The sequence below is a fragment of the Astatotilapia calliptera genome, chromosome 12 (genome assembly GCF_964374335.1).
Source record: "Astatotilapia calliptera chromosome 12, fAstCal68.1, whole genome shotgun sequence".
NCBI lineage: Eukaryota > Metazoa > Chordata > Actinopteri > Cichliformes > Cichlidae > Astatotilapia > Astatotilapia calliptera.
In genome coordinates, this window is record NC_137433.1 from 22814206 (window position 1) to 22828656 (window position 14451).

General features: G+C 38.4%; 1 protein-coding gene across 2 annotated transcripts in view; it reads left to right on the plus strand.

The window, feature by feature from the left end:
• The window catches only part of stpg2 (sperm-tail PG-rich repeat containing 2), a 60898-nt gene that overhangs the window by 37966 nt on the left and 8481 nt on the right, over positions 1–14451 (plus strand). For both annotated transcript variants that reach the window (XM_080309226.1, XM_080309227.1), the window contains exons 11-12: positions 8011–8176; positions 10222–10337. In XM_080309226.1, coding sequence (XP_080165352.1) covers positions 8011–8176; positions 10222–10337 — 282 coding nt within the window. The remainder of the gene's footprint in view (positions 1–8010; positions 8177–10221; positions 10338–14451) is intronic.

Genomic DNA, 14451 nt, shown 5'->3' on the forward strand with positions numbered 1-14451 from the left:
ACATGTCTGCTGTGCCAAAATGCTAATAAACTTGACAACATTATAGTTCCAACCTTCACTGAAACATGTTATTGTAAAATGTCAATATTGGTTAAGAGTAAACAACGGGTACTTGTTGAAGGGTACTTCTTTTAATAGCTACTTGCTTAATGCAAAAATGTCTTTTTCTGATCCCACCTGTCCTCTAATTAAGGCGTGGTAAGCTTAATTTCCCTTGAGTGAGACGGCTACATATTCATTGATTCATAACTGATGAAAATGTAGATGTTTAGTAACACTATAGCACATTGTTGCAAATCTTTTTCAGTGTACAAAGACAGCGTATTGTGGGTTGTAGAGGGGGTGGGGAGACGTAAAAGATTAGAGATAATGGAGACCACAGAGACAGTAAAAGGAATGTGTCAGAGGCACAGGAATAAATGTGGGAAATGCGGCTGGATGCACGAGCAACAGAGGAAAGACAAAGAAATGAGAGAGAAACACAAGTACGTCTTAAAATGTGTGATAGGGCACAGATGGGGAACTTGTCTGTGTTGCACTTTCAGATTTGATGATGTGTGGATGCTATCTAAGTTATTGCTTGAAGAAAAAAGATCACATACGCTTGGTGGAATTCTTTTTCTGGCGTTTCCCCCCTACTCTTCCCCTCTTGCTGTGAAGTCCTGGTTATTGTTACCTCCCTGCTGTCTCGCTGTTATAAAACAAGTCAACTGAAAAACAGCCCCTCCTCAGTCTGTGACTCGGAATAAAAGACGTTTTACGAAAGAAGGTGGATAAACACAACATGACTTCTGGCAAATTCATAAAAGTACAACAAGCGTTTGCAGAGGCCACACCCATCATGTGCATTGCTGGTATGGTGTTTGGGCTGTTGTCATTAAATACTCATATCTGTATCATGTACAGACAAAAAAAATCTTTTGTTTTACATTTTCTTAATTAACTCATTCACTGCCATTGACGTCTATAGCCGTCAATGGCAGTGAATGAGTCAATGGGTTTAACTCATTCACTGCCAATGGCTGGCAGTGAATGAGTTAATTAGCAGATATTTTCCATTGATTTCACATCTTTACACTGTACTATAAGACATATAACAAACAGATTGTATTTTGATCAGAATCATCAATGTAAACAACCTTTCTTACACTAAAATGCTACTTAAAAGGAAACTGTTTATTTTGCCAATTAAATAAGGCAAAAAATAAGGTTGTCTGTCATCTGCTTGATTTGTTAAAGTTTACCCATTACTGTAACATGCTCTATGCCAAAATATCGAAGCATCATTTAGAAGCATATTCAGAAACTTCATTAAAAGTTTCTCTGGTCAGCTTGCTTTTCTAGGATTAAATTAAATGTTTGGTGCCAAGCACTGAAACAACATTTCAGTTTAACATCCACCAGTCTGCCGTCTGCTTTCTGGTGAGGAAAGTCTTTAATAAAGTAGGTAATGATTCCTTTCACGTGTCCACTGTTTCTTTCAAATCAGTTGCTTAGAGTGAGTCAAATAAGAAATATTGTCAGCTAGCAGCATTAATACAAAGCCAGATGTAAAATGCTGCGATTTTGATAAATGAAGCCTTTCAGATGCATCTTTTCTTTCTAGCGTCAGGACGATGCTCTGTCAAATCTTATTTGTATCGACCTGCTTTTGAAAGTAGCGAGAGATTGGGTCCCATTTGTATTTATTTATTTGAGAATAATGGAATCGTCAGCAGATACCTGCAGACCTGTGACACTGCCCAGAATAGAGATCAGTATTTAAACAAATTAAAAACTTATTTTCCACGTATAGATTGGATTAGGAGAAGTGAGATGTAGCAGGCCTGGTTCTTTAATTTGATCTTGTCTTTGTCTATTAAGAGGACTGCATTTCACTTATGCCGCCAGTTTTCTCAGCTTCAGTTGTTTGTTCTAATCTTTACAGATTTCTTTTTGCTTGTATACCATTTATCTTTTGGTTTGACCATCTCTAGATATTTTTCTCCCCTCGCATTACCTTTTTTTCTCTGACGGTTAATCGGTTTCTCGATGTTTCTCTCTCTTTGTCTCACTCTTCGAGTTGATGAAGGAGACGCATGTGTTAAGCAGCTGTGTCCACTCTGTGTATGTGCATGCCTATGTACACGTGTATTTCTCTGTCCAAAGTATGGGCACCAGCTGTGGCCAGCAGCTGTGTGTTTAGTGCCTTTTTTTTGAGTGCGTGTGTGTGTGCTGCCATATGCAGGTGTGGGCATGTATCCGTTTTATGCAGCAGCTGTGTGTTTTGTGTGTATTTGGCTATGGACAGCTGTTTAGTAGGAGGTGATGATTTTAGGAGCCAAGTGCACTGTCATCTAGGCAGGCGGCCAGGGGACAGCAGGAAAAGTAAAGCCCAGTAAGGTGTAAGGCCTGGCGTGGGTGTTATACTCAATTGGGCACTTCTGGAACACTGCTGGATCTATCATAGATCATCAAGGCCCCAGCTGTGGGTGTCAGACTTTATACAGGATTATTAACCTGCCCCACTCTATAGATTGGTCTGTGATTGCTGCATAAATCAGTCAGAAGGAGTCACTTAAAGGGAACTTATTATGCTCACATTTTGAGCTTCTTGTATTCTTGGACACCACTAGAAGAACTTTGTTGGGTTTTACTCAGCCTTGGTGCAGAGCGTCAGTTCATCCTTTGTCTGAAACAAGTTACATCCATTAATTTGCTTCAGCCCTGGGTGGTTGGTGGATTCAAACCCAGGACTTTTAAGCTCTGAGGCAACAATACAGTTCTAACCACTGTACCACCGTTCTGCCCCTGATGTTACTGAAGCCAATTCCTCCCTCCATTCATAAAAGCATTCTTTTTAATCAATGAGGTGATTATATTTCTTCCAAATGACATTATAAAACACTGTCGGAAGCTGTCTGAAGCCTGAGCTTTGGCCTACAAGGATTACAGGCAATATTTAATATGAGCATCCCTGATTATAACAGTAAATGTGACTGAAAAAAAGAAAAGTGTGTTAGGTCTCGGTTCACTGTGGTTCATCAAGACAGAAATGTAAAACTTCCATATAATTGTTCCTCAGAATCCAACCAGCTATGGATGTGTACATTTAAGTTTGTTAAAGCAGGAAGTTGAGCACTTTTGCAAAAGAATGAGTGATGGAGACCGAGCTAGCAAAAATCAGCACAAAAAGAAACTCAAGAAAGAGAAAGGCAAGGCAATAAGGTAATAGTAAATATGCAAGGAAAGACAAGGATAAAAATAAATTAAGGAGAAAGCAAGATTACAAGACTACAAAACACAGCAGAAAACTGTAGCTGTCAGCAAATTGTTAGAATAACTGCTGCCCATAAAGTGTGAGTAGGAAGCAAATGGGACCCATATGGTTTCCTTCTGTCACTGCATCTATATTGAAGACCTGTCTAAAACCTCATTAAGGCCTTACGACACCAACCATACCTCCACTACTAAAATCAGACAGATGGTTATCAGGCTCTGTGATGAGACACCAGCTGTGCCTATGACACACTGATAGACAGTGCTTTCTGGGTGTTCTCCTTTCATTTAAATGTCATCACTCCATTTTGTTACACAAAGCAAAACAACACACACAAAAGAAAATAAAACAAATGCTGCTGATTAAACAAAAAAAATGGTACAGTGCTTGTCATATAAACAAATTATATTATTGTGTCTATAGATTCACGATCCATTAATTTATTTTTCTTCTAATTCAACCAGTAACACCCTTTATATAGCAGCTGGGTGAACCACACAATCTTCCACTGTTTTTTCTTTGCTGAAGGAAAATTCTTTGCTAGAATTATTTAGTATTTAGGCCAACAGTACTCTTGTTGGGTGTTGATCACAGCCCCAGATGTCTAAGCACTTTTGAAAAGTAAGTAGAGTGTTGCATGGACTTAACTGTCTTAATTGCCTACACTTGAGAGCAAATTAAACAGAGAATTTAAGGATTCGAAAGTCTTTGCACTGGAAACAGGTAATATTATTCCGAAGACACATGCAGACTGTGTATGTATATATATATATATATATACATACGTACATACATACACACACATCTATCTATCTATCTATCCATCCATCCATCTATCCATCTATCTATATATACATACACATACATACATATATGCAAGAGAGAGGTAGAAAGTCAAAATATATTATATCCAGCATGGAAGTACAGTCTGAAAGTCTGAAAATAGCATTCCACTCTGAAAAGAAGAGTGAAAGGCTTTAAGAGTAATGAGATGATGAAGAATGGGATGTACGCGCACACACACACACACACACACACACACACACACACACACACACACACACACACACACACACACACACACACACACACACACACGTGGATGTGCACATGGACAGAGACACACATACACCTCATATGTTATGCCTGACCATTATTCAAAGCTGTCACTGCGCGTACCGCCAGATCATTAATACAGCCACTGTCAAGTGTGCTTGAGTCATTAGTATGAGAGGAGATGGTGCGGAAGAAAGGCTATACTGTAAAAAGATAATATGAAACATCTCACTTTGTGTTTGGATTTAGCCATGGTGAAACTCTTCTAAAGCTGTGAATGACGATGCGTGAGAATACTAAAGGATAGTATTCTGGCTGTTCTTGTAGAAATGATACTTTACGTATGTGCATGAAAAAGTAAAAAATAACCAACATTTATACATATACATGTATATGATGGCTGAAATTGTAAAAATTTTGAATAAAATAGTTAGAAATAACCATAATAAACATAAAATTTTGTACAAGGAAAAATTGTTCCCACAACTTCATTTTTCTTGATCAAGGTAACAGTTCTGAGAGGTGTGCTCCAAACATTTTTCATGAATAAACCGAATGCTCCACAGAGACCCTCACTATAATGTGAAATTGTGCAGCAGCCCTCTTGAGAAGAGATTTGTTTTCTTCAAATAGCACCAGCCACTTGACACAGCAATGTGAGGTCTAACAACTGATGTGGAGATGCACACATATTCAGTTTTTGTAGTTATTTTTTAATCCTTCAGTGAGAGCATGCATTAGAAAAATACCATTAATTAATATCTTATTAATACTTATAGTTATATTCTGTTAATTTCTGATAGACTTGCATTATAAAAATACCAACATAAAAATATTTAATTTATGTTGTTCTGTACCATTGGCTGTCACAAACATGTATCTAGCATCTACTGTATTTATTCACTCAGTCACTTTCAGACAGACAAGGGCAATGTGACAGAATCATTAAGAAAAGTGTGTCTGTGTGTGTGTGTGTGTGTGTGTGTGTGTGTGTGTGTGTGTGTGTGTGTGTGTGTGTGTGTGTGTGTGTGTGTGTGTGTGTAGAAGGCAAGTATCGAGCTGTCTAAATGTCAAGGGTGTGTAATTAAAGTCAACCTGAGTGCTGTCAATAGTTGATGACTACTACTGGGAACATGGTTTGTTCCATATTCCGGTATAATTATAGACCATAGGGCTCCACAGATGTGCCTACAGGTGTCAGTTGTATTAAATCAACTATGACACCAACCAAACCAGGCAAACTACAGGAGACTGTGTCACTGTTTTCTTCACCTTCTTTCAATTTCAGTTTTACATTTACATAGAAATGATTTTTTTCTATGTGCATCTTCAAATTGAATGTTTCCATGTTTTGTGTACGGTTATATTGTTGTACACATGTTGTGCTTGCCACCTTGTCCCCCTGCTGTGTCTATAATGAAAAGCTAAATGGCCGCAGTTAAAAGTGATTAAAGATGGACGGCTCACTAGGAGGAGAGGGAGAATGCAGCAGTTGGGAAATGACAGCGTGAGGTAAATGACAGCCTTCCTATGTTTAGGATAAGTGGATAGTGCCGCTATATTCAGCATTCAGCATCAATTATTCAGAGACCCACTGACAAATCCCCAGTAACTGAGGTTCCTCTGCAGCAGTCGAAGTGCGAGTTTCACCCGCGATTCACCCATTCTCCATTTCAGATTTAAAATTCTATCACTGGTATCACCAAGGGTACCTCTGTGAATTAGCTATGTATTAATATTTATTATAAACACTAAGGTTATAATAATCTGATATGTAGTCTATGTGCAAGAAATTACTTGTGACATGTTGGAGTTGCAATCTGTTTCTGACATTGTTTTTTGTAGGAGTGTAGTATCTACAAACTTTCAGTGTATGTGCACATTTAGGTTGATTTGGTTGGTACAACAGATAGATTTCATGCAGTTTCATGTCCTGGTTAAAGACACTTATAGTCACAGTTTTGAAGATAGACGTGATCACATATGAGGCCCACATATCAGCACACATACATACATACAATGCTCTGTCATCATGGTTAACTATTACTAGTTGGCGTTGTTGTCAGCTGCCAGTTTAACATTAGTTTAACTCCTCTTGTTGGTGCTAGCAGTGCTCCCTTTAGTGAGCAGATTGCCTGGGGTGTGCTAATTTAACTAATTTAATTTCTCAGGGGTGCAGCTTTTTTTGCACAACAACGTTCCTGAAAGGTATCCCGGAGCTAACGTTTGAGGAGAAAGTTCTTTAAAGCTGTGCAGTTCATAATACACTCAGAGGTGACAAGGGTAAAAAAAAAGAAACACCTGTCCCTGTTTTCAGATATCCGAGTTCACCTCGACATGGAGCCAACCCCTGTCTATTTGCATCACTGTGCACAGCTATGAATTATCTTTGGATCTGAACAATGCGGAAAATAGCGGCTTGCTTAATCCACCACCTGTGGAGCCGTCAGTGTCAGTGTCTTATCTAGTCTTGTCCGGCAACCATGGTGTGGGTTGCCTTCGCAGCTCTTCTGTCTAACCTCTGCAAATTTTCTACAAATTTTCTAATTTTCTCCTTCTCAGCTGGACCAAATTTACTGGCTCAGGCAGGTACTGCCCCTGCCGCGAACTCTGTGACCATGAACTCCAAACATATCGGGGCATCTTAGCCTGCCTGGTTGATTGGGCTGCAGAAAGCAGTTGGCAATTTAGCTGCTGGTCATTCTGTCACACATTCAAACTCTGAGTTTCTCTCTAAACTTTTTTTTTTTTCCACAAAAAAGCATGCAAACTCTGAATCAGCAGATCTCATTTTTCAGGCTCGAAATATTCTCAGTTTCCAGCTGTGCATGTCTGTCAGAGCACAGGGTGGCTTTGCTGAATTTCACTTTGTACGCCAACTCCATTTTCACACCGTTTTACAATTACGGGACATGATGGCATTTATGATTGCCATTGTGCCATTCAGGCTTTTAAAGATGATGTCTGTGTGCATCACGTCACTTCCGAAGTAGACTTGCGATAACCGTTAGGTACTTGAAGGGAGCCTGAGTTGCGTGCTACACTAGGGCCCCTCAACAGGGGCCCACCTTTTCCCAAGGTGATGTCCTCAGACGCCTCCCTGGGGGGGAATATGTGCGGTCACACAGGTATCGCAGTTCAAACTGCACACTATCCGCCTAAAAACCAGTAGCCATATTAAACATAACTGTAAATCTTATGCAGATATTTCATTCTTCACAAACATGTGTTGACAAATTTGACCAAACACTACAACTGAAGACACTGTGCATGTGTTTATCATTATTGGTGCATTTTTCTTTTAAGCAACTTGTTTTGTAAGTTCACAATATTGTTTGAGTTTGTTAAATTGTTCAGTTTTTTAAATTCTAGTTTGCATTTTGACATCAATTAACTAAAGTAGTTTTTCACTGCTTGTTTTATTTCTAGATAAAAACAATAGCCCCGACGAAGATGATTTGACACTGTTTGGATTACCTTGCATTTGCACGCCAATATTCATGCATACATGAGTGACACTATAATAAATGGGATCATGTGAGTGTGTTCTAATAACAGATGGCTGACCTTGCAGCTGTGAAATGTTAAAAGTGGAAACTGCACATTTGTGCATTTCATTTTGTTGCATAAATGTTAGTGTCAGTTTTTTCTAATATATCATTACTCTCCTATGCTCTGCTTTTCTCTTCTTGTAGGATTCCCCTGCACCCAGCAGATACAATGTGAGTCAGACATTTGAGAAGGTTAATGGCCACTCTTACTTAGAACCCCGAAGTGAAGACGCTAAGAAACGGCAAAGCTGCTTCCTGTCTGCTGCACCGAGAAATGATTTCTTCCTACACAGTAACTCCAGCGTGCCAGGTGTAGCACTCGATTTTATGTTTGGTCTGTCAATCAAAATAATGCATTTCCCTGCCCCATACCATAACCCTTACTTCCACAGCTGAATGCCTAACTGAATACCTAAACACTAAACAAAGCGTTAAACCCAATTTCAAGTGTTAGCTTTGTTGCGTCCAGCATTTTGGTCTTCTATGTTGTTGGGCTCCACAGGTTCAGTGGCCCCCCTCAAAACACATTATAATAAAGACCCACAAGGACATTATGTAAAGAGAAACGGCTTGGTCTATGTGTGGGTCGGTCCTTCCTTTCTTTTCAGAGCTAAATATTCACAAACTGTACTGTGCCTCCCTTTGCTATCATACAGTCCAATTAGTTTCATCTCTATGGGCCTCAAACCTAATATTTACCTGAGTTACACCCCCATTGAAAAATGTTGTTAGAAAATTGATAGATTCATGACTTACTTGGATAATTTATGACTAGCCCCCTTTCACCAAGGGACTCAACCCAGGAGAAACCTCAAACCGTTTAACCAAAATCCAATTTGCATATAAATAGATTTGAACTGTTTGCAGAATTGTTTCTGCTTAGAACGCAAACACGCACACACTTATACATCTCCACCCTGAAGCACTTATGTGGACACGCGTATATGGACACTTAACGTGAACTTAGAGACACACAATAAGCACACTGATATGCACATGCTTTTTTCCCCCCCCATAGTTGAATTTGCATTTATGAATAGGTCTATAATATATGGAACATTATATTACTTATCATGCTGGGTCTAACGTGATCATATTTCTGATAATGGTAGGACCGAGCGTTTAGCTATGCATTATTTCTGAGCAAAAATTAATGACTGTGGTGCTCATAATGATCTGTGACATTAGCAGTTGCTCAAGGTGTTTTTAACCATGTGTGTAGTCATAAGTTGATTGCATTTAGCCACTGGGGCTGAATAGCACCTACTGTTGTCTTACTTTAAAGCTGTTAGACCAATGATGAATTCTTTATATATTTTATGTCCCCTCATCACAATTCTAAATGCAGTGAATATAATATCTTGCCCAGGGGTCCATTAAACCATTTAAAAATCAATTGTAAAAGTTCTTATCATAACTCCTTAAAAGTTGGGTGTTAGCATTATTCTTGTAACCTTAGCTTTGAAGTTTTATTGGATTGTGTCCATCCTCTGTCCATCCTCTGATTCACATCAGAGTCCAGTATTATGCAGGTATATCATTTTCCAGAGATTACAAAAAACAATTACAATTCTTATCTGCCACAGCTTTGCTGTAGACCTTTTATCCAGAGAGTCACATGGCAGTTACTTCTTTTAGTTTTAATTGTGCTAAAACTTGTATAGAATTTGATAATCAACAGAAATATAGATTTGTACTAACAATTTAAGATTATGATGGGATTTTTTTGGCTCAGATCTTATGATTGCTTAGCCTGAAGGTGATAGTATGTGGCCAGGTTATTATAGTTAACTAAAACTAAATGAAAAACTAAAGGTGAAAAAAGATTTAGTTAACTAAAATTAAATTTAAATCTAGACTTTTAGAAAGAATTTAAACTAACTGAAATGATTTTTTGAACTTGGAACACTAATGAAAATAAAATAAACATATTGTATTTGTTAGTTTGGTAAAAATGTTATCCCAATTTGCCTTATGAGGCTTTCATAGAAATATTTCTTGAGACTTTAGATTTCCACAAGACTGTGAGTGAGCTGTTTTGAAAAGGTTCTGTGTTTTTATTGTAATACTTGTAGTGATTTTGCTAAATGTTGCCTCTGACACATGCCTGTCATACAATAATAATTAATAAAGATTAGAACTAAGACGAAAACTAATAGAAACTAGACTAAAAATAAACATTTTCAAACAATGAAAAGGAAACTAACTATAACTACAATCAAATTAAAACCAAAACGTAAAAAATAAATAAAAATAAAAACTAATCAGGAAATACAAAACTATACTAAGTCCGGTAAGGTAAAAAGAATGTTCTTTGTATGTTTACTGGCTTTTAAGTGTGTTTGTGTTCATCAGGCCCCGGCCAGTACAACCCAAGTGTAAAATCTGCTCCAAAGTTGGCACTGATGTCCTCCAGAGAAGATCGATTCAAAGTTCCCAAGAACATCAGCCCAGGACCTGACACTTATTGGGTAACAGTACAAAAAGATCTATTAATGTCAGCCTTGTAAAACATCCTCACTTTGTACCATACTCCCAGTGCGCTTGACTGAACTAAAGTGCATTTATGTCCACAATTTGATGCAGTTTGTACAGTTTTGCCTCTGTATACCCCCACAGTGGATTTACAATCAAACAATTATATGACTGACGTTCAAGGGTTTAACAAAGTTACATTACAGACATTTTATACACATTATACATTTTATGAATTCATGAAGGCATCTCTTGATTTTAGACTTTGACAGTGATACTCTTATCTCCTTAACAGTGTTCTTGACTTGTTCCGGGTGTTGTAAAGTTGTTTTTCTTAACCCCGGAAATAACTCTGTCTTAATACACTTTATTTGTGTGGTATTTTGGGTCTTTTGGTGTTGCTGAGCTGCTAGGTGCACTCCTTTTGTACCAGACTGGTAATTTAGCCACGACTAAAGATTTTGCTCTCTCTGATAAGTTTATTTTGGTTTTTCCGCCTAACAATGGCATCTCTCACTAGCATGTCTTTGAAATACAAATTCCACAGTTGAATCAATTTCAAATATTCTATCTGCTTCATTTGTCATGAAATCATAAGTTAACCAGGCTCACCTTCTGAAACATTACAGACCTAAGTTTAAGTGTGCAGATGCATGCTGAGTTTTTAGCATATATGGACACAGCGGTTGCTCTTTGTGTGTGTCGTGTACACCTGAGATGTAATACCCAGAATGTCTGACACTACTTGAGTTGCAATCCCCGCAGAATCTATCACATTTCTCCCAGTGACCTTGAGCTGTGCGGAAGAAATTGATTGCTTAATAGAAAAAAGAAAAACAAATCCAAACTTCAATATCTTTCCTGGGCTGATGTGCTTTTTTGCACAGGGCAGGTTTTCAGTTTGTGGGAGACTTTATTCTTAATTGACCTACCTGGTTGAATTAAACTGGGTAAAAATAGATGCCTTTTATTAAGTGTAATGTCGTTTAATGCAGCCACCACAGAGGACTGACAGAGACAAATGCACTTCGTGACTGAAGCATAATGTAGCTGTAATGAAACTTAACCAGAGCATAATCTTTCTCTGCTTTGTTTTAGTGCATTTTAATAGAGATTACAGCTTTGGGTTTCCACTGATGGTGAATGTGTGTGAGTGAGAAGAAAGTGCTAATGTTGTTCGCCAGTCCCCGCTGATTTTGAATGGCGAACATCAAAGACAAAACCCGAGGTTTGATTCAAATCTCACTACACAGTTCATCATCATGTTCATGTCCATGGGTGCGATGTTATCACAGAGCTCTTTTTTTTCTCCGTCTGCCTGTGTCCCAGTCTGCCTGCTGCCTCTGTGTAGTTTTATCTCTCAGCTTTCTACTGTCTTCTCTTCTGTAGTCTACAGTCTGTGTCTCTTCTCTCCCTGCTTTACCTGTTTTCTAGTTTTACCTGTATCTGTAATATGAAGACTTTTTCTCCAGAAGCTTTGCCCTTCAAAAGCATAGGGAAATTTGCCTCAAAAGGTGTTTCGAGACACTGACACGGACACAATTTTAGTTCAATTAACACCATCAAATTTTAGCACATTAGTAAAATGTGATAAATGTATCAGCACAGTAGTGGTGAGATGTCTCAGATAATTAAAGCAACATTGCAGGCTTAATTGAATATGACCGGCACTGGTGAAATTATCCACCTGACTGATATTGCCAATCAGGCAGCAAAACACAAATTAAAAGTAACTGGTAAATGCACACTGTGTAATGTGCCAGAAGAGCAGAAACGGCAATAGCAAGGGGAAGACTTGTTCCAAGTAAACAATGGATAACAAAGCGAGTGTAAACTTCAAAAGAATATACTTTGCACATGCTTGATGAAAAACGACGATCATTCCATGTTTGTCAGACCTCAGGGTAGTCACAGTGCATTTGATAAACAATACTTATTGTAGTCATACCTTTAGTTTGTTTATGATATAACACCACAGGGCTCAGTCAGGGTTCAGCACAGAGAGATAACCAATAGAGGCTCAACTCTACTTTTGTATTCTAATATATCAGATGTATCTCTAGAGTCTTCAGTCTGTTTTTCCTTTGTCTCCAGCATAATTAGAGTTTCTCCCCTCCTCTGTGCAGTTTACATCACAAGTTCAGCAAAGTATCTTTTTGTAAGTCAGTCTTGGCATGTGAGAATTTGTTTCCTCACAGGATTTCTAAACATGCACGTTTTCCCATAAGACTTTATACAAAGGTTTGATATGCATTAATGTGCTTTTTAAAAAAAAACAAAAAAAAACTTTTGCATGAAGAATTAGGTCAGACTCAGAGGCCTTGACAATAGATCAGTCATATTAGGGTTAAAATAGGATGGCAACCTCATTATGACTAGGTCTTGTTTTTTTTTTGGGTTTTTTTTGCATTTGACAACCGATTACAAGCAATTGTGGTGGCCGCTTTTCACTGCAAGGAAATTGCACTGGCTGCCTGGTAGAAGGTGGCCAGTCTCCAAACAATTTTAGCCCAATTCAAATTGACTTCGGTTGCTCTCAGATGGGCAAAAGTTGTTAAATAATCGCCTTCTATTTTCAGTCTGAATGTTCAGACTGAATCAGTCTGCCCTGATGAGTGCGACTGCTAATTGGTTGTAAAGTTGTTGTTTTTTTTTTTGTGGGATGGTACAAACAAATTTGTCTGCATCTATAACTTTACTGCCTTGGGTTGCTGGTAGGGGTGGGTTTTGATTATCGATTTATCGATTAAAATAGATTCTGGCTTGGATAACGCGATATCGATTTTTAAATATAAATGTACTTTGCCCGAAATGCCAGAATATCAGGTTAAACCTCACAAAATTTCAATAACCACCATTCTGCACAAAGACGTAAACACAAAGCATGGACCTGCCGACAGATCAGAATCGTGAGATGTCGCCTTTCTCACCCGACGGCACAGACACGGTCGGGGCTGAAAGCTGACAGCTCGCTGATTCTGATGTTTCGGCGGGTCCGCGCTTTGTGTTTACGCCCTTTTTGCGCTAGATTCTGAAGCTGCGGGTTTTTATCTCTCTCCAAACAATATTGACCGAACCAGATGCAAAAGAAGATCCAAACTTCGCTTCACGTACATCGTCATGAATTCCCTCTGACTTTTGCTGTTTTGCTTCCACCACGATAAAATCACACTTCATGCACAGCTCTCTCTCTCTCTCTCTCTCTCTCTCTCTCTCTCTCTCTCTCTCTCTGTACTTCCAGAACAATTTCCCGTCTAAAAATCTGTTTTCTTCATTTTTCGCTTGCTTGTTATGTATAAGTCTACCGTTGTTTAGAGCGCTGTTGGCCCCTGTTTTCCTTTTACTTACTTCCGAAAAGAAAACCTAATTTCTGCTGTTCAATAGGCTACTGACCAAATGTAAACTTTTTAAAATTATGCAAAATTGCAAAAGGCTTAGCTGTGTCTCTTAAAACCTCTGTAACTTTGCTCTGCTTCACTTCAGCAGCATCGGGTAATGTTCATGTGTTGATTAATGGTTTTCTTTCGTTTTTGATCTACTGCAGAATATTTTTAAGGTCATCTGCTATAAAATCCCAGGCCAGGAAAGTCGCCTTCATGCTTTTCTGTTTTATCCTCAGTTACTTTGACACAAAGGCATCTGCTGTGATGCTCACACCTTTGATAAAGTCTCGCAAGTGTCAGCTTTCCTTTTATAGAAATAAAAATATGGAAATGTACTGATACGTGATCAGAATTATAATATTTCTGACTGTCTGAGGCAAAATTTACCTGATTCAAATCGAATCGAATCAGATTGAATCGAATCGGGGATCAAATCGATTCAGGACCTTGTGAATCGAAATCGAATCGATTCTAGAAATCAGTGACGATACCCAGCCCTAGTTGTTGGCACTAGCTACGTTAACTGTGTGTAAATTCATACTATATAGTCATTTAGATGTTAGAGGTTGCATTGTTAAGATTATGTGCCTTTTCTTTTTGGTTGTTATGAGCTGATACATTTTCTACATTTATTTGTAAGTATCACACAAGACGGAGGACGCTGTAAATACACCTGTAGCTGTGGGAATTTCTACTGTAGCTAGTAAAACTGTTGAAAAATCTGATA